This window comes from Arachis ipaensis, chromosome B8 (assembly GCF_059453495.1).
Source record: "Arachis ipaensis isolate K30076 ecotype BB chromosome B8, ASM5945349v1, whole genome shotgun sequence".
In the NCBI taxonomy this organism is placed as follows: domain Eukaryota; kingdom Viridiplantae; phylum Streptophyta; class Magnoliopsida; order Fabales; family Fabaceae; genus Arachis; species Arachis ipaensis.
In genome coordinates this window covers 125,426,061-125,447,780 of record NC_142443.1, presented here as the reverse complement: position 1 = coordinate 125,447,780, position 21,720 = coordinate 125,426,061, and the positions used below count along the sequence as shown (strand labels likewise).

Below are 21,720 nucleotides of genomic sequence, written 5' to 3'. Positions count from 1 at the left end.
TTATTGGTTATTGTACATATGTGAATATTGTGAATAGCTTTATTTTTGGCTTGCTTGTTAGTTTTTGCTAGTTTTAGGATTTTGTTTCATTATTTATTATTAGCTTTTGTTCTTATTTTCTCTTTTCATCATGAATTCTCACTTTGGCTATGAGTTTGGTTCTAATTATGTTGTAGAAAATGGGAGCTACAATGAGTATATGTATCAAGGATGGGACAATCAAAGGTAGAAGGAGCCATATGCATATGATCAATCCTCATGGCAACAACCTCCACCAATGCACTATGAACAAGAGCCATTCTATGATGCGTATCAATTCAATGGCTATGGCGAATCTCCTTGTGACTTTCAAGAACCACCACCATATACCTATGAGTCATATCCACAACATAACCCTCAACCATACTCACAAGCCTCTTTTCACCAACCATCTTCATATGACCCTAATCCATATCCATCCTACCAACAATCATATGAGCCATATGAACCACATATAGAGCCACCACCACTCCAACATCGACATTTTCAAGAGCCACCCCCTTCATACTATTACCAAGATGAACCACCTCCAATGTGTGAAAATTTTCAACCACAAGATGAACTCTACCTCCCACCACAACCTCCCATGGAAGAATACTCATGTCTATCAATCCAGGAGCCATATGATCCTACTCATGACATCCAAGAGGAACAAGAGTCAAGGAATCATCTCAAGGAAGTATTGGATCAATTTCAAGCAACCATGGAGCGTGTTTTGCAACAAGTAGAAAGAATGAAAATTATTGAACCACTACAACTTTACCAAGAGAAACCACCTTCCTACTATGAATCCTTTCCCCAATTTGATGAACTTTTCCATCCACTCCAACCTCCAATGGATGACATCCTTGATGTTCTTGTTAAAGGACAAGAGGAGATGAAAAGGGATGTGAAACAATTCATGGCCGCCTTGGATGAGGTGGTAAACTGGTTATCATCCCAATGCTTGAATACTCAAGGAACTCCCATGGCTACATGTGGAGAATCAAATGAAAAGCATAACATGAAGGAGAGATTGGTGGAAAATGGGGGAAGTTGCTTTGTATTGGAACAATTGGAGGAAGCTATAATTGTTGAAGAAATGGAAGAACTGGTTGAAGACTTAGGGGATGCGGAGCCTCCATGGGAACATAGAATTGAAGAAAACCCCTCCAAGAAGATTGAATTTGATGCTAAGGAGGAATGTGCACAACCTCCAAAGCATATTCCATATGAAGACTTGGATGGGATAGAGCAAGAATTGAGTTCCCTTGGTGATGAAGATCAAGCATCAAGTCTTAGTGGTGAAGAATCCTTTGAGCATGACGAACCTTCTCCCGTGGGATTTGAAAGTGTTGAGGAGGTAAATTTCTCTCACCCTCCCATTTATGATTTGAATAAGGGAAAAGGCTTAGATAGAATTGATGAACAAAGGATTGAAATTAAGAGATCTTGTGAAGAGGTGGAAGTCCCTAGGAAAAGAAGAACGGGGGTTGGTTACGCTTTGTCAAGATCTTTGGAAGCCTCTTTGCCTAGGTTGCCATCTACTCCTTCACTTGAGTGGGTAAAGTTCATTTCTATTAGCTTTATTGTCCCACTTGAGTATGGTTTGCTTGAAACGGATGGTCAACTTAGGATGCTTTGTGGGATGAAGCGTAAAAGAAAAATGTTTCGTGGTTGGCGTTGCAAATCAGGGCTCATTTTGGTTGATACTTCAAGAGTTGAATATAACAGATGGAATAGTGCTCAACTAGATGGGTCTAGTAGGGTTGTTGGCCACTTTATTGAGAATTCACCTTACTCACCGCCCGGTTGGACTAATAATGATGATCAACTTCAAGACGGGTGTGAAAATAAAGTGTGGGATCCCGGATCACAAGACGAGGATCAACTTTGGGAGCCCCAAGCTTGTGAAGAACTCCATCAACACTTGGTGCAACGAATAAGAAATCTTGGGGCGCAATGGAGAACCAAGCATTGGTGGGAGTTCCAAGATGAATTCAAGCACAAACCACCTTGAGAGGAGCTCCCCATAAGTCCAACTTAAGGACAATAAACAAAAGTGCTAGGTGGGAGATACCCCACCATGGTAAACTCTTTCCATTCTCTTATATATATATATATACTTAATAAGTGATTTGAGTTGCCATTGTAGGTAGTTTTTCCTCTTCATGTATTTTTGTCTTAATTTCTTGGTTGTTAGTTAAATTTTTGTTGATTTTGCTTTTGTAACTGATTTTGAGTTGTAGGCAGTGTTAGGGAGGTTTTAAGCTGTTTTTAGTATTTCTGAAAAAAAAAACGAGGGTGCGCGTGCGCGCGCTAGACGCATACACGCCCATTTGCTGATTCGCGAATCGGCGCGCGAGCACACATGCCGCGTCGGCGCCAATCACCCTGCCGGCAACTCTGGTAAATTTTTCAGAGAGTTGCGCCAACACTAAGCCTACACCATGCTGGGGGCACAACCCCCCTGGCGTGCTAGCGCACCTGGCACGTGCGCGCCCATTTGCTTATTGTCACATCCGCGCGAGCGCACACCGTGCGCGCGCGCATCAACGCTCCTGTAGCCAAATCCTGGTACTTGGACCCGAGAGTTGTGCGAACCCTGGGCTAACATTGTGCCACCAGCGCGACCACATTCGCGTGTACGCGCACCTGGCGCGTCCGCGCCCTCTCTGTCCGCTGCCATATCCGTGCATGCGCGCATCGTGCGCGTCTGCGCCGGTAAAAAAAAAGAGTTTTTTCTCTCCTCTTCCATTTTCTTTTGTTTATCGCATTTGTATACTTCTATTCTTTACATTTTTATTTTGTTTTTATAGTCTTTTTTACTTTATTTTTTTTCGAGTTTCTTATTTTAATAATGGTGTTAAATTCTCTTATTCAATTGTTGAGAATCTCTTGCATTATTTTGGTGCTTCGTGACTTGTTTGATATTTATGGGTGATGAAACTTTTAAATCAATGCTTCAATCTTTTATGACTCTTGTGTCTTTGTGCATTGATATGCCCTCATATTGTCTTTCATGACCCACTTTTTTTTATTTGATCTTGATGCTCAATATGCTCTTCATGCTTTGACTCTATTCTTGCATCAAGTATTAGTTGATATGCCATTAGCTCATATTGTTTTCTCCCTCACATGCTTAGCTACCATGTAGTAGAGAACCATACTTTTATTTGGCATTAGCCCCGCCTATGTTTTAATTACTTTGATATCTTTGTTGTAGGCTTAATTTTCTTTCATTTTCTCTCCTTTTAGGTTGGCCACCAAGAAGGAAGAAAAGGAAGAGTTTTTAAATGGGGCGACGAACAAGTCATCCGCACAACCTTTTGAAGAGCTCATCAATTGTAGCAACCCGTCCACCTTGCTCTTCTTTGCATGCACCGAGGACGGTGCAATCTTCAAGTGTAGGGAGGTCATCCGACCGATCTCCATGGGTAACAATTTCTCTTTCAACACCAATTCTTAGTTATTGCATTGCATGATAGGTTGCATGTTAGTTAGAATTTGTACATATTTTTACCACTTCTTTCTTATTAGAACTACTTGGTTAGGGTGACGATTTCTTCTCCAAGAAAATTGTTTTAGGGCACCCTACCAATTTGAAAATTTTTTTGTTGAACTTGCTTGAAAGAATTTATTTTGGAACATGGTTTTTGAGCTAAGAACACAAGCTTGTGAGATTTGAGCCTAGTGGTGTGGTTACATCTTATAACCACTTATTTTCCTTTCTTGTGTGCAATTGTTCTCTTCCTATAATTGTGATATTTGATTTGTTTAATTCTTTATATCCATTATTTTGTGTATTCATGCATTTATATGATTGAGGCCATCATTTCAAATAGCTCACTTACCCAAATAGCCTTATCTTTTATCTTCCATTGTTAGCCAATTTGAGCCTACGATTAACCCACTTTGTTCTTAATTTAGCACATTACAAGCCTTAAAGTGAAAAATAATAAATGTCCTTAATTTGGATCTTTGATTAGCTTAGGCTAGTGTGTGAGTATCATTCAAGTGTGGGAACCTTGGGACATTGGTTGGGATAAAAGGGTGTTTTTGTTTTGTATTTCTATATTTGGGAATTGGGTCCATACTCATGTGTTAATTAAATGTAAAACCATATGCATTGATGCTTTTATATATACTTTATTGCAAAAAGAAAAAAATGATGAGAAAAAAAAAAGAAAAAAAATTTATATGAAGATATCAAAAGGAAAAAAAAAAGAAAAAAAATAGAAAGAAAAGAAAAAGAAAAGAAAAGTAATAAAAAGGGGACAAAATGCCCCAAGTGAAGCTCAATAATAATCAATGTATATGTGTTGTGATCAAGTAAAAAAATGCATGAGTATGTGAAAAAGTGAAAAATGGGTAGTGAGGTTTGTTTAGAATTGTATAGGTTGCTATATAGGTTAGGTGGGAAGTTTAAGCTTATCAAAGATTCAAATTTCAAGTCCACCTGACCAAATATGCATCCTTACCTTGACCCTAGCCCCATTACAACCTATGAAAAGTCATCATGATAGTTGTATGCATGCATGAAATAAATGTTGATTGTTAGATGAAAAACAAATCTTGGAAAGCATTATTAGGAGAGAATTGAGAAAATCGACCCTACACACTTGAGCGACTAGAGTGCAAACACTTCCGGTGAGGGTTTGATACTCAATTCCTTGTTCCCGGCTTTCATTAGCATTCTTCTTGCAAGTCTACTTGAACTTCATTTTGATATTTGAATTGGTAGGATTCATGAATCGTCATATGACCTTAGCCCTATCCGTTTATACATGCTCTTGGAGGATTGATTTATTTTTAACCAAGTAGGTAGAATTATTTTGCATTTAGTTGCATTCATATAGATAGATGCATTTAGGTTATTTGCATTGAATAAATGTCCATACCCCTTCTCTTATCCTTCTTGGTTTAAGCATGAGGACATGCTTGGTTTAAGTGTGGGGAGGTTGATAAACCCCATTTTTAGGGTTTATCTTGTGTTGAATTTAGAGGATTTTATCGCCTTCTCCCACATTTATCCAATGAAATAGCATGGTTTTTGTTATTCTCCTTTAATTGTACTTAAGAGTGAAAATATGCTTTTTAGGACTTAAAATAGCTAAAGTTAATTCACCTTGATTCCATTAGATGCCTTGATATATTTGTTAAGTGATTTCAGATTTAGGAGGCAAAGATTGGATTGAAGGAATGAAGAAAAAGCATGTAGAAATGGAGAAAACATGAAGAAATGAAGGAATCGCAAAAGCTGTCAAGCCGACCTCTTCGCACTCAATCGACCATAACTTGAGCTACAGAGGTCCAAATAATGCGGTTCTAGTTGCGTTGGAAAGCTAATATCCGGGGCTTCGAAATGATATAAGATTTTTCATAGTTGCATCGTCTATAATGGTGCACACATGCACAGTACGCGTACGCACCGATGGTTGCACATGCTTCACCTAATGCAACTCGTGGCCAACGATTTTAGAAGCCTTGTGGGCCCAATCCAACTCATTTCTGATGCTATTCAACCCAAGGATTGAAGAGGGATGGGACATCTAGTTAGTTAGTGAGTTTTATCTTAGTTTTATCATGCTTTAGTTAGTTTCTAGAGAGAGAAGCTCTCTCTTCTCTCTAGAATTAGGAGTAGGTTAGATCTAGATTTGGAATTCTTAGATCTAGGTTAATTTCATGCTTTGATTTACTTTTTCCTTTGTAATTCTTCTTCCTCTACATCTCTTCTCTCTAGTTTAGCATTTAATTCTTGTAATTCCCTACTTTTATGTTGATGCACTTTTGTTCTTTCCTTTTTCTTTTAATGCAATTTATGTTTTCATATTCCTTATTGTTCATTTGATTTGTTGTTGTTTAATTCCTTGCAATTGAGTAGTGTAGATTTACATTCCTTGCAATTTAACTATGCTTTTCTTTTGGGCCTTCCAAGTATTTGATAAAATGCTTGGTTGGATTTTAGAGTAGAATTTTATGCTATTGGCTTGGGAAGGTAACTTAGGAATTCTTGAGTTACTAATGTCCAAGTAATTGACGATTGGGAGCCATTAGCTCTAGATCTCACTAATTGATTTGGTGGAGAACTAGGACTTATGGACTTGGATTGATATAGCTCACTTGACTTTCCTCTACTATTAGTTAGGAGATGACTTAGTGGGATTGATCCTTGCCAATTCTCATGTTGTGGTTAGTGATAAGGATAGAGATCCTTGACCACCAACCTTTGCCAAGACCTTTTTAGTTGTTAGTTTATTTTCATTGCCATTTACATTTCATGTCTCTTACCCCAAAAACCCCAGAACATACCTCATAACCAATAACAAGACACTTTATCGCAATTCCTAGGGAGAACGACCCGAGGTTCCAATACTTCGGTTTATAAATTTAGGGGTTTGTTTTAGTGACAAACAATCTTTTGTATGAAAGGATTATTTGTTGGTTTAGAAACTATACTTTACAACGAGACTTCATTAGTGAAATTCTAAACCGTCAAAAGTCCATTCATCAGTTGCCCACGCTCACGCGTGGATGGGAGAAACGTAAAGTGACGCCTGCGCGTCAACCACGCGTATGCGTGGGTGCGTTTTGTGCCCCACGAACAAAATCAGCACAATACTCGCATAACTCTTTGGAACTTTGGCTGGGCAATTGAATCAGCACATCGACACGTACGCGTCGGCCAGGCGCACGCGTGGAGTAGTGAAAATTCGATAGCGATGCGTGCGCGTCGGCCACGCGTACGCGTGGGGGTACGATCAGCCAAAAATTTTACTAAGTTAAAAAGCTGCAGAATCCCTGTTTCAAACCCCAATCTTCCGACGGGCATATCTTTCTCGTTTCAAGTTATTTTCCATCCGTTCTTCGAACGGTATAAACATCTCGGATCTAATTTCATTTCTAAACACGTTTGACACAAATCGGAGATTCGGAGACCAAGATATGCTCCGTCAAAATAAGCCCAAAAACCACATTTTCATACAAAACCACAAAGTTCCATTTTCGAAACAAACCAATTTCAACCCTTTTCAAAACCAACCAAAACATTCCAAAAATCAAACTCAAGCCTCCTCAACTCATATGTTAACATTTTTATCAAAATTATAACCCACCAATCCATCATTTTAACCAATCCCAACCAAGTAACTCAACTTCAAACACAATATTATATTATACATATTTTCTGATCCCAATTTCCAACAATACCATTTTCAATCAACCATCAATACACACAATCAATATCATCCTCACCATCAACATGGCTTCACCCACAATTCAACCTCAATCAATCATTAAGCGTATATCAAAACATGCATATCTCTCAAGCATTACCCCATCAAAACATCAATATTCATTAATCACATACATAACCACACAATTTATCTCAACCATTCAACAACATCAACCATTCAAATCCTATCTTAGAGCCTCTAGCCTAAGTTTTCACACCACATTATATTTTAGATACAGAAAACTGAGACCATACCTTAGCCGCTTTTTCGCTTAACCCGGAACCCTCCAAATCACTTTTTCACAAGCTCTCAAGGCTTCAACACCTCGAAGAACATATTTTTAGCACCCAAAAGTTTATTCCAAGCTCTCCAAGACCTCAATCAAGCTTCAATATTCACATACACACTACCTAAGCCATAATTATCACATCCAAACAACAACTCAATACCCAAACATCATAAACCAAAAAATTTTACTAGAGTTGAGAATCTTACCACACCCAAAGATCAAGGAGACAAGATTAAGCCTCTCCTTCAAGCTAGTTGGATCGTATAACATCAAAGAGCCCAAAATCTCAACACTTTTTCTCCAAAAATTCGAATTAAGGGCTGAGGAACTAAACTAAAATCGTGGCTTACCTCAAGGACAAAGTAGTGAATTTTGTAGATCTCGTCACAGTGAACGCGTGGCCACAAATGGTGCGGCAATCGGAGCTCCGGATCAAAAGTTATGGTGGTTTGAAGATCAAGCAAGGGTAGAACTTTGGAAGAGTGTTCTTCCCCCTTCTTTTTTCATTTTCAGCGTGTTCTTAGGTTTAGAGAGGAGAGAGAGTGCTGTTTTTAGGGTTTTAGGTTTTGTTTGGTTGGGCCAAGGGCCCAATATGGGTCCGGTTGGTCCGGCTTGGCCCGTTTAGTCCAATCTTGGGCCAATTTCTTTAAAATTGGTATCAAAATTCTCGTTTTAATCTCCTCTATCATAATAAGCCATAAAATTACATTTTTGGCTTTCTAGAATAAATTCTACTTTATGGGTTAATTAGTCATTAACTAACCGGGTTTTACAAAGAAGAAGAAGAAGACTCTTTTCTTCTATTTTCAATTCATTCTTCTCTCTTGTGTGTGTTGGGGGTGTGGGTGTGCGGCTTCTTCATTTTATGATATCACTGGAAAATGAAAATCGTGTTCGTAGGGTCCATAGGGCATGAGAGGGTGTGGGTCCCATCACCATCACACAACTCAGTTGAGTTTAGACCAAAACTGTGCCCTTTCTAGTTTCTAGATCCGACGGTTGCAAATTCTGGTCTCACTTTTTTCGGCGGCGAGGTGAGGCGAGGCACGCCGAGTGGCGGACAGGACTTCGACGGATCAACCAGTGCAGATCTTCAGAGACCGACAGACCGACAGAGGCTATGGATGAAGACGACGGACTGACAGCTATGGATGAATACGACATCTATGGATGATGATGACGGACCGACGGAGGAGAAATGCATTGCACACAATTTTCAGAGAGTAAATTAGGGGCTGGCTAGGGTTTTTTTTTGGGACAAAATATCAAGGATTTTTTGGGTATTTTGAAAAAATAGAGATTTGTCCAATTAGCATAGCTAATCCAAACAGGAAAATATTCGTTTTTTAAACAGAATATTCTATTATCTTAAACGATATTCTCACGGTAGGAACTTAATTGAAAAAAAATTAACGTATAGAGATCTAATTGAAAAGAAAAAAAGTATAGGGACTTAATTGAAAATTCGGTGAAACTACAGGGACTTGCAGAATAATTAAATCAAAAATTTAATAACCAAACTAACCATTAATTATGTTGGTAAGGAGTGATCCACGACAGAAAGATGGATCAAGCGAGAGGACAGGAGATAGTGATGACGTCGCGCTGGCTATACTGGAAGGACATCAAAGTTACGGACGATGGAAATTCAACGAAGTCGTTAAGGATGCACTGAAGAGAGAGATTGCGTGGGAGGGCAGTAAATGACAATGTCGGCGAGGCGATACTTGAAAGGACCGAAGCTATGTGATAAAGAATGGAGGAGTACAAATGTGCTTCATTTAATGGGAGTGGGATTTTGATATTTTAAGAAATTATACCATTATCATCTCAAATAATAAATTACAAAATAATCTAACTATAGTTAAGATAATGACCAATTAAAATGTAACACATCATGAAAAATAACTTACATATTATTTTAGAGGAAATTGGATAGAACTCACCTAATTTTTAATACCATTTTTTTAATATTGGATGTGTTTAATCACAACTAGATCTAATATTATTTGCTGATAAATAGGATTTAGGGGATGTTGAAGGAGACAAAGCAGCAGGTTTGAAAACTCTGCCAATACGCTTGGGTGTTAAGCCGGTAATTTGTTTTTCTTTAATTTCTTATATTATCCAATTAAAAATGAAGCTTTTGATGTTATATACTCACATTTTTTCTTTATTTATATTTTTTTAGGTATTTTGGTTATGTATATCACTTGTTCAAATGACTTATGGAATTGCTATTACAATGGGGGCATTATCTCGTGTTCTATGGAGCAAAATTGCTACGGTAGTGTGATACTTGCATATATAGATTATAGTCTTTTATTATCATAATCTTTGAAAAGATCATATAATGATATCGATTTCAAAGGTCTAGAATTTTATTCTTGTTAAAAAAAATTAGTATAAAATAAATAAAAAAAGAAAAATACTTATGCAAAAATTAAAATAAATAAAAAAAATTCTTACTTAAAAAACGTGTTAAAAATATAACAATTTTAATTGCTTTTATTAACTTAAATTTTTGAGAGAAATAATTTTATGTAAAATCATTGATAATCAATGCATGTTTTGTAGAAAGTTATAAGGCATTTTTACTCTAATTCATTTATTCAAAAATATTCTTTAAACTATATCTATGTCCTTTAAGAATAAAATTAAAGTGAAGTTATAGACCATTTTATCAATATTTTAATTGAATTTGCTGTAATTTTTAATTTGTTAGGTTGTGGAACATATCTTCATGGTTTTCTACGTGTGAAACCGTGCTGTTCATTTGGTAGACTTATCAAGCAAAGATTCGTTACATTCATTTCATTTGTTTATGTTTAAGGTAACCAATAACTTATTATGCTTGGGTATTTGTTCCTTCGCTTCTTATTATTTCGATTCTTTCTCAATTTTTTTTTTTTTTTTTGGTTGCGGCTTGTAACTGTGGAAAGCATCCTTATACAATTTGTTCGTTGAAGAAGTAGGAGATTGTTGATTTAATAAATGGTGCAACATTTTCCGTACATTTCAACTAGATACAAGAGTATTCATGCAAGTTTGTTCATGTCTTTATATTTTTGTTTCAACTTTCAAGTAAATTATTTTGTGACAAGATAGATAATATATTATTTTTGAGTCAATAATTTCTAATAAATTCAAATACTTCATTATACAACTGTAATATTTTAACATTATTAGAAAACTATGATCCTATGATTATCTGGTTCAATTCCTGTGATTATCACGTGTACTTCTGTTTTGAGGTTATAATTTGTACTTCGATTACCCTGAAAAACAGTATATAATTGAGGAACCATTTTCAAGTTAATGTATCAATTTTATGTAGTAATTTATTATTTATTTATTTTGTGTTCTCTTGTTTTAAAAGCTTATCATTCTGAGAAGGAGAGTTTGATTCAATGGTTTGTATGTGTTTACTGTTTTGTATTAAATTGCTCATAATACGGGTTACCTAAAAATCCTTCCAAGTTCATAGCTTCCAAATTTTCTGCAGGGTTCTTATGATTATTGGTTGGAAAAATTCAAGACGACACGTTAATTAATTATTTTGTGACATGTAGAATTAACTTGACATGTAATTATGTTATGTGACAGTTATAGTAATACATCATCATCTAATCGACGGATGTCCCTAGAATTAAGTTTGGATTATGTAAATGGTTGGTACTAATATGCATAGTTGACATATATCACTACAAGAAAAAAGGTTTATGGCCACGCTTTTTTTTGCTACGCTTTAAAAGCGTGGCCAAAAGTGGTCTATGGCCACGCTTTTATGAGGGTGGCGATTGAATAGAGATTTGGCCACGTTTTTTTGCTACGCTTCAAAAGCATAGCGAAAAGGGTCAATGGCCACGCTTTTATGAGAGTGGCAATTGATGCGAGATTTGGCCACGTTTTTTTTGCCACGCTTAAAAAGCGTAGCCGTAAAGAAAAACCGGCATGCTTTTAAAGCGTGGCAACAGGGTTTTATTATTGTAGCGTTTATAAAGCGTAGCTGTTTTCTATAAGCCTTTTAGCACGTTTCAAAAGCGTGGCCAAAAGGTGCCTCAAAAAACAAAATTTAAGAAGCTCTTCTTTCAAAGAAAGACCTAACCCTTCAAAAGCTCCAACGCGACAACGCCACTCCATTATGCCTCGCCGTAAACCTAACCCTTCTTCATTGTGCCTCGCCCTCACCGCGACGACGACACTCCGTGCAGAACGTCGCTGCGCTCGCAATGCCTCCGCCAGCAATTCCTCTTCCCGCACACCCCTAACCCTCATTCTGCAGTGACTCCCTCTGCTCACTTGCCATCGCAAACCCGTCGTCGATGCTCCCTCCGCCGCTGCTCCCTTCCGTCGCTGCAAACCCTAACCCCTTAAGCCAGTAGGTAGCAGCGTCTTCATCCCCTGCGCCATCGCGTCGAGCCCCTTCGCCCTCCATCGTCGATCCCCGTCCAGCCGTCGTCGTCCAGCGCCTCTCACTTTCTGGCAGCCACCGCGTCTTCCTCCACTCCTCCCTGCACTCTGCCACTCTCTGTCTGCATCATCAAGAATGGAGCCTCTGACTCAGGTTGGTTCTTGATTTTTTTCTCTGATTTTTCACTGCTTCTATTTGTTTTTCTGTTCTGTTCTTGAGTTAATTCTGGTCTGTTCCTAAGTATTTTAGTACTTGATTTTAGTTATGATTTTTAATTTGTTCTTGATTCTTGCTTGGAAATTAATTTTAGTACTCTTTCCCATAACAAGATTTGAAAATTATTATTGATGCATATTAAGAAATCGCCTTGCTTGGATGCAAAATTATCAGACATATGCCACTGGTACATCAGCTGCACCAAGCTATCTCCCTGCTCTCCAGTTCACCAATAAAGATCCAAAAGGAAATGTGCATGAATTCAACCTCATTGATGGTGGTATTTGTGCCAATAATTCGGTATATTATTATTATTATTATTATTATTATTATTATTATTATTATTATTATTATTATTATTATTAGAGTTTATTTAATTTTAATATACTGATTTTGTAAAAAATTTTATATGATCATCTATTTAGATTTTAATATTGTCCCCACAACCAAAAGAACAAGATAAAAAACTGAACTGGGAAGTTAACTCTTGTGTCATAAGGTAGGATTCCCTCATTGGCTTTTCAAAAATAATGTCATTTCATTGTCTTTTTCCTGGTATTGTTTAACTTTAGTTGGGATCGTTGCAGAGTTACATTCACACACGCACAAGCAGTAGGGTCACTGAATATTTATAGTTCACTAGATATCAGCTATCAAGTGGTGAAGTTGACTTCTTTTCGTATGAATAGAAATTTAATGCAACGTCATGCTATGGCATAGAAGGTGGTGGCTTAAGCTTTTTCAGTGACATCGCACTTCTACTTATTGATGAAGTCCATCTGTTGAATGATCCACGTGGAGCAGCATTGGAAGCGATTGTTAGCATAATAAAGATCGTTTCTTGCAATCCAAAAATGAAACTAAATCATCTTGATCAGGTGCGCTTGGTTGCTGTGTCAGCCACAATTCCAAATATTGAAGATCTAGGTAATTTTTGTTTTAATTGATTTCATCACAAGAGTTACGAATATAATATGTAAACCTAAAAGTTGAAAAATTTTAACACAATATACATACTGTTGCAGCTGAGTGGATTAAGGTTCTTGAGGAAGGGTTTAAAAGGTAGGTTTTACCATCACATCCATAAGGTAGTGTGTTGTATAATGTTGAAAGCCAATACCCAGAGAAAATACTATTTTCTTTTGAATAATCACAGATTTGGGGAAGAAATGAGGCCAGTAAAGCTGACAACCAAAGTATTTGGTATGCAAATAAAAAGGATGTAGCCATCTATAAATTTATTTTTTATCATTCTGTATTTATCATATCGTATTATCATATCTATACAGTCAAGTTGGATACTTAGCTATATTTTTCTTTAGGAAAGTGATGTATAGTGGTTATTGTCTTGGCTCATAATCATTGATATTATTTTGACATGTGCAAATTTGTTGTACTATTAAATTTATGCAGGCTATGCCCCAGCCAATAATGACTTTCTATTTGAGAAGGTTTGTTTCCAAAAATGGTAAAGGTGGGGGAAGTCAATTCTTGAGGATTTTTCAGTGTTATGTTGTCCCACTATTGGATTGCTAATATAATATTTGGGGTAAAATTTTATTGCACAGATGTGTGGAAGGGCAAGGTGACCACCATTTGATGATACAGGCTTGGTTATAATCATGACAAGGAGGGAAATGGTGAACCGAGCTACATTCACATGCATTTTTTATTGTCCTCCTTCTCTTAATCCTTTGAGTGATCACTTCTATGTGTTATTGTCCTATATAATGCTTTTTTTCACTTTTACTCTCCCAAAATTCAATTTACTATTTTTATTTCAGGTTCATTTGTATGAGAATCTCTTAAATGGATGTGAAGTAGTGGAATCACAGTAAGGCTGCCTCTTTCTCAGTTGAAGAAAGATATTATGGTCATGTTGATCCTGTTATGTAAACACCCTACATTTACGGTGGTTTCTCATTATGATATTTTCTTCAAATAGATTGCTTCCATGTGTGACAGAACATTTACTTGTGGAAATAGTTCAATTGACAGTAACTGATATTACAAAAGCAATTAAGTGGTTGCAATGCTCATACTTGTATGTTAGAATGAAAAAGGTATGTAATTAAGAATGTCTTTTAGATTTATCATTGAGTTTCTCCAATTTGGTCTGATGAAAATTTTTATCTGCAAGCAGAACCCTGAGAACTATTCAATTAAGAAAGGAATTTCTGGTGATCGTTTAGTGAAGCATGTTCAAGGTGCAATTGTTGTCCTGCAGTTGAGCTTATAGCTTTCTATTTTTATCCCTCTCTTTCTCCAAGGTTTTTGTTTTTCTCCTATTTCCCTTTATTAATTATTGAAGCTATGTTATGTTAGATATTTGTGTTAAGAAAGTTAACGAGTTATCTCAGCACCAAATGGTAGAGATTGATGAAGATGGTTTCCTCTTGAGCCCATTAGGTATGTTATCTTCAAGTATAATTTATTATCATGCTATATTTACAGAAATTAGAATCCAAACTGGTTGCTGATATTTCCTTTTCTACTGCAGATCCTGGGAGGCTAATGACAAAGTATTATTTGAGATTTGATACTATGAAACAGATAATGAGGACACCTGAAAACTGTTGTCTAGAAGATGCACTTCATGTTATTTGCTCTGCAGAAGAAATTGCTTGTGCGGATATTCTCATTAACTATTTTAGTGTCTAATGCAAATATATTTCTTCATTAAGTATTGATATAGTGTTGTACCCATAAAATGAAGGGATACAACTAAGACGCAATGAGAAGAAGTTTTGTCATTTGTTGCTGGATAATTTTAAAGCTGGGACTATGTCCCATAGTTTTATCGTGATTCTCCATAGAGCTTTGATTTCTTGTATGAATAGAGCTTTGTCTAGTCATGTTTCATTCAAAAGCAAGCTTATTCTAATGAAAACCGACAAGTTTAGGCTCTCTCTCTCTCTCTCTCTCTCTCTCTCTCTCTCTCTCTCTCTCTCTCAGCGTAGCCATATAAATTAAACCTCTATTGGCACGCTTTAAAAGCGTAGCCATAATGTACAGTATCATCAATAGCCACGCTTTAAAAGCGTAGCTGTATCTCACAGCTATTGGCACGCTTTAAAAGCGTAGCCATATTTGACACATATGGCCACCCTTTTAAAGCGTGGCGATCTTTAAAAGCATGGCAAAAAAAACGTGGTGATAGGTCACCAAAAGCGTAGCAATAGAGCAACCGGCACCCTTGCGGTTGTGACCCTTTCAAAAGCGTGCCAGTAGCTCAAAAAGCGTCGCAAAAAGCTATCGCTATGCTTTTTTGGACTTTTCGCCACGCTTTAAAAGCGTAGCAAAAAGCTTGTTTTCTTGTAGTGTGTAATGTAAATTAATGATTTGGTTGTGAATTGTGTGAATTTGTATGTTTGGTGTGTTGAGGATTTGATGAATTGGATATGATGAATATTGGTTTGTGGAATATGCATTTAAATTGTGAATTTGGGTCGGAGGCCGTGAATTTTGGGCCGGAGGCCGGAAAGAGGTAAGGAAGGTAAGTTGATGTGTGTATTGTGTGATGATATAAGAGATTGGATGGATTTTAGATATTGAATGTGTGAATAATTGGTTGATTATTGAATAATAAGGTTTGAGAAATTGAGGTGTGGAATTTGATGGTTTTGGGTGAAATTGTGTAGATGAGGTAGGTTTGGTTTTGGTTGAGTGTAATTATGTGAATGTGGTTGAGTTGTGGTCGTTTGGATGAGTAGAAATGAATTTGGCTTGTGAACATTGGAAAAATTGGTGATTTCTATTTTTGGGTAAAAACTGATTTTTTTACCAAATTTGGCGGTCCGTAACTCGGTTCACGGAGTTTGGAATTCTTCAAAATTGGATTTTTATGAAAGTTTATTCAACGATCTTTCCAACGGTTCAGAAATGGTTGAAAAAGGAATTTTGTAGAAGAAGTTATGTGTGTTTGAAGTTTGGGGTTTGAAAATGTAATTCTGCATCTTTTTAACTTAGTAAAAATTTTGGAATATTGTGCTTCCACACGCACGCGTCAGTCTCGATTTTTACTCACTCACGCGTGCGACTGGCCGATGCGTACGCGTCACTGCACTGATGCAAATGCCCCGTAGAAAATCCAGAGAGTTGCACTGGAATTGTGTTGGTTTTGTGCGAGGAGCACAAAATGCACCCACGCATACGCGTGGCTGACGCACACGCGTCACCTTACTTCTCTGCCATCCACGCGTGCGCATGGGTGACGTGCACGCGTCACTTTATTTTTCTGACTTCCACGCGTGCGCGTGTGCGACGCGCACGCGTGACCCTGTTTTCAGCAAAAGTTTATTTTTGAGTTTTTAAAGCCGAATTCCAGACTTCTAAGCCTCCATTTTCATCCTCTAAATCCTAAATCTTTATAGTATACCTAGTAATGAAAAGAAGCTAGGACATGTGGTAACTTTTGGATAAAGTAAAGTGAGAATCAATGATGAATGATGAGTAATGATGATTATATGAGTTACTGAGGGTGATGATGGAAGTTCGGTGCATGCCGTGAGCCGAAGGGATGTATTTAATAATGATTATTAGCTGGTTATGGGTTATGTTATGAGTCGGATAGCTATGATAAATATTGATTTATGGCTGAAAATGAAAATATGACTTTGAATGATTGTTTTATCTTGAGCTCTCTTATCGAAAGTGCGACCCCAGAGAAAAGGAGGAAGGTGAGGATGCCCTTCCTTGTTCTTCCTGGTATTGTAAAATCGCCCCCAGTGAGATGGTGGGAGGTTAGGATCCCCTTCTTGGTTCCTCATGGGCATATGAGAACGTACCTCCTGGGTAGATGCAAGGGTTGTGGTTGCGCCCCACTTGCTCCAGGTTGGTTAGTATAGAGGCTCCCCGAGTAGACGCAAGGGTTGTGGTTTCGTCCCACTTGCTACAAGATGTGGTGAGATATACCTGCTTGGGTAGATGCAGTGGCATTGATCCACTTGCTCCGAGATGTGGTGAGACATACCTGCCTGGGTAGATGCAGTGGAGTGATTCCACTTGCTCCGGGTTTAGTTTTGAGACTCCTGGGGTAGACGCAGTATGATTTGAGATTGAAACTATCTGAGTCTCGGATTTCCTTGGGTAGATGCAGTGGGTCGGCTCCACTTGCTCCAGGTTGAGATCCGAGATTCTGCTGACCCTATGTCGTAAGTGTGGCCGGACACTGTGAAAGTTTCGGATGAGCTTGCCCCCGTGGATAAACACTAGTGTGGGTGTTGTGTGATTATGATTATGATTGTGAATAACTCGAGTTGGGGATGCACGACAGAGGGACAGTCCAATGGTTAGCTACCAGGACTTGTCGGGTTGGCTTTATAACCGACAGATGAGACTCATCAGCCATAGGGTAGGCATACATCATTTGTATATATTTGAATTGTTTGGGTTTGTCTATTTGTTTGAATTGTTATATTATATATGCTATGTTACCTGACTATATGCTATCTGTTCTACTTGTACCTTAATTGTGTATTACTTGTCTGTATTGATTGTGTTTGTACAATTGAGAGGTCCCTCATGCTGGTGTCAGTTGACGCTGAGGGCTGTTCTTGTTGAAATGAAATAATGATATGATTAATTTAAAATGATGATTATTGAATGAGATAATTTGAGTTCCCTGGATAGACGCAGTGAAGTGATTTCACTTGCTCCAGGTTGATAATGAGATCATATGAGCTCCCTGGATAGACGTATTGAAGTGATTTCACTTGCTCCAGGTGAGGATATGAAGTATTGATATAGAATTGCTGAGACAAAATAACTGGTGATGGTTTGGCTTATGACAGTTGCCTATTCATGGATTAACGAGAACATAGGATGAATATTGGGTGAAATGAAGTTTAGGATGCTTAGTGAGTTTTTATTACAATGCATTGTATTTATTTGGCACTTTTACCATATTGGGAGCCCATAGGTCGGGAGTTCTCATTCCGTATATATCTCTTGTTTTTCAGATACAGGTCCAGGTGTTTAGAAGTGAGCTATGGTTCATCTGAGAGACTGTGAAGATCTTTATATTCTCTACTTTATATTTTGCTTAGAATCTCTCCACCTTTGTTTTGAAACGCTTATATTATGTATTGAACTCTTTTGAACTTACCTATAGAGGCTCTTATATGTTTCGTTTGGGAGAGATTAGGAAATACTGTTGTCAACTACTTTCATACTGTATCCTAGCCAGCCTAAACTTTGCGGGTCGCAACTAGTGGCTATTTACTTATGTTATATATCTATATACTGTCCTTCTCTTACTCTCCTTGATGCCTTTATTTGTGTATCGCCTTCGACTTCACGCTTTATCTTTAAGTTATCGATACGTGAGCGATACGACTTTGCGATTTTATTTTACTCAATTTCAGGCTTCTCGATTAATACTCCCTTCAATTTTACTTATAATTATATATTAAAAATCTACCTGAGAGTCGTACTACTGATGAGCGGATAATTTATACGCTTTTTGGCATTGTTTTTAGTATGTTTTTAGTAGGATCTAGTTACTTTTAGGGATGTTTTCATTAGTTTTTATGTTAAATTCACATTTCTGGACTTTACTATGAGTTTGTGTGTTTTTCTGTGATTTCAGGTATTTTCTGGCTGAAATTGAGGGACTTGAGCAAAAATCTGATTCAGAGGTTGAAGAAGGACTGCTGATGCTGTTGGATTCTGACCTCCCTGCACTCAAAGTGGATTTTCTGGAGCTACAGAACTCGAAATGGCGCGCTTTCAATTGCGTTGGAAATTAGACATCCAGAGCTTTCCAGCAATATATAATAGTCCATACTTTAGCCAAGAATAGATGACGTAAACTGGCGTTCAACGCCAACTTTCTACCCAAATCTGGCGTCCAGCGCCAGAAAAGGAGCCAAAACCAGAGTTGAACGCCCAAACTGGCACAAAAGCTGGCGTTCAACTCCAAGAAGGACCTCTACACGTGCAACACTCAGGCTCAGCCCAAACACACACCAAGTGGGCCCAGGAAGTGGATTTATACATCAATTACTTACTCATGTAAACCCTAGTAGCTAGTTTATTATAAATAGGACCTTTTACTATTGTATTAGGTATCTTTGGATTACCTTATGATCCTTTGATCACGTTTTAGGGGGCTGGCCATCTCGGCCATGCCTGGACCTCTCACTTATGTATTTTCAATGGTAGAGTTTCTACACTCCATAGATTAAGGTGTGGAGCTCTGCTGTTCCTCAAAGATTAATGCAAAGTACTACTGTTTTCTATTCAATTCTTCTTATTTCTCTTCTAAGATATCCATTTGCACCCAAGAACGTGATGAAGGTGATGATTATGTGTGACGCTCATCATCCTTCTCCCTTATGAACGCGTGCCTGACAAACACTTCCGTTCTACATGAAATAAGCTAGAATGAATATCTCTTAGATCTCCTAACCAGAATCTTCGTGGCGTAAGTTAGAATGATGGCGGCATTCAAGAGAATCCGGAAGGTCTAAACCTTGTCTGTGGTATTCCGAGTAGGATTCAATGATTGAATGACTGTGACGAGCTCCGAACTCGCGATTGCAGGGCGTTAGTGACAGACGCAAAAGGATAGTAAATCCTATTCCGGCATGATCGAGAACCGACAGATGAATAGCCGTGCCGTGACAGGGTGCGTGAGCATATTATTCACTGAGAGAATAAGATGAAGCCATTGACAAGGGTGATGCCTCTAGACGATTAGCCGTGCCGTGACAGGGCATTGGATCATTTTCCCGTGAGATGACCGAAAGTAGCCATTGACAGTGGTGATGTATCACATAAAGCCAGCCATGGAAAGGAGTAAGACTGATTGGATGAAGATAGCAGGAAAGCAGAGGTTCAGAGGAACGAAAAGCATCTCCATTCGCTTATCTGAAATTCCTACCAATGATTTACATAAGTACCTCTATCCCTATTTTATTATATATTATTCGAAAACATCATTATCAATTTATATCTGCCTAACTGAGATTTGCAAGGTGACCATAGCTTGCTTCATACCAACAATCTCCGTGGGATTCGACCCTTACTCACGTAAGGTATTACTTGGACGACCCAGTGCACTTGCTGGTTAGTTGTATCGAAGTTGTGAACTATGGTATTGGCACTATGTTCTTGGCGCCATTACCAGGGAAAGAAAGAGCCATGAATTTTACATAATTAAAGCATAATCACGATTACGCGTACCAAGTTGCTCACGTTGCCAGGGATTGCTTGAGCCTGGACATCACAATTTCGTGCACCAACTACCGTAATATCATTGACTTATGACTCGAGTATAAGGAGTTGAATATTAGGGTGTTACACAATGAACTACACATAAATTTGAAGCACATGCATGATCAAGGTACATTGTTGAAAAATCTCAAAACTCAAAATTGATACTTCCTCCGTACAATAAAAGCAACTCTAATAGTTTACGTTTTAAATTTTGGTAGATTCAAAACTACATAAATTTAAACCTAAATTTTCGTATGTATTCTAAAAATACCGAAACTTCAAAATGTAAGGGAATTAAGGGTTGTTGTAACACATGTAATGCTTAGTAAATTGTTAAATTATTATTACAAGTTGATGGAGATCAACACAGTAAGGACAACATTAGAAGCAATTAACTAATACTACATTAAAACTTTAAAATGAGAAATATTATTGGACACAAATTTTAATCTGAAAAGAAAGTTATTCATAGACGAAAGAATTGTGAGGATCTTACAGTTGAAAGTCCAAGAGATTGGTGTTCTTCTCGGAAATTTTCAGTAACATAGGCCTGTTAGAAAGAGAGCATGTCAGTGGAAGTTTAAATGATAAAAGTTTTAATTATTTCCTACCTCATTGTAGATTAATTTTTCAACATGTCAAATTATCAAAGTAGAAATTATTGTAAAGAAAGATACCATGACAGGTCCAAGCAAAGTAGCAAACCATTTAGACTTCCAAGAAGAAATCTCATGAGAATTGCCATCCAAAAGCTTGTGCTAAGACCAAACAATGTGTTGAAAATCACACTGAAATCATAATTATCGAAAAACACATCACACAGCTTAAAAAATAATTTATTCTCCTAATACATTGCATTAATAGTATCTGCACATAAATCAATCCCTTTCTCCAAAAGCACATGCACTGCGTTGATCCTCCCTTTCTCCAAAAGCACATTGGCCATATTCAATTGCAAAACTTCAATCATGAAAAAACAAAAAATGACTCCTTTTACATAAACATATCTGGATAAGGATCTACATAACATATCTTGATCTTCTAACACCATAACTAGCAGCAATTGAATAACTGATTTAATACTTTTTATACATTATATTAATTTTAATGTATAAAGAACCTTTCATCCCTCCATAATGAGAGAGAGTACCATGAAAAGGACTGATAACATATAAAATTTTCAACAAAGACATGCATAGATGAAAGATACAATCAAGAATGGCGATTATTATAAATTCAGAGATGAAGTTTAAGAAAATGTGAAAATACTGTGTAAAGAGAATCAGCTCCAAAGGCAGCAAACTTGGACTCTCCAGTGACACTTGAAC

General features: G+C 37.4%; 2 protein-coding genes and 1 pseudogene across 2 annotated transcripts; all 3 read left to right on the top strand.

Annotated features, from left to right (window-relative positions):
• The window catches only part of LOC107613083 (naringenin 8-dimethylallyltransferase 1, chloroplastic-like), a 66,417-nt pseudogene extending 55,908 nt beyond the window's left edge, over positions 1-10,509 (top strand).
• A 1,177-nt stretch (positions 10,510-11,686) lies between these two features.
• Positions 11,687-13,398, top strand: LOC148549759 (ATP-dependent DNA helicase MER3 homolog). The gene is made up of 4 exons (XM_088495777.1): positions 11,687-11,826; positions 12,316-12,472; positions 12,862-13,050; positions 13,198-13,398. Exons 1-4 carry the CDS (start codon positions 11,687-11,689, stop codon positions 13,396-13,398), a joined length of 687 nt encoding a protein of 228 aa, XP_088351903.1.
• A 396-nt stretch (positions 13,399-13,794) lies between these two features.
• LOC107613084 (ATP-dependent DNA helicase homolog MER3-like) lies at positions 13,795-14,833 on the top strand. Its single transcript, XM_016314934.3, has 5 exons — positions 13,795-14,006; positions 14,118-14,235; positions 14,316-14,379; positions 14,498-14,581; positions 14,673-14,833. The coding sequence occupies exons 1-5, from the start codon at positions 13,795-13,797 to the stop codon at positions 14,831-14,833; spliced, it is 639 nt and encodes a 212-aa protein (XP_016170420.2).
• Positions 14,834-21,720: the final 6,887 nt, after the last annotated feature.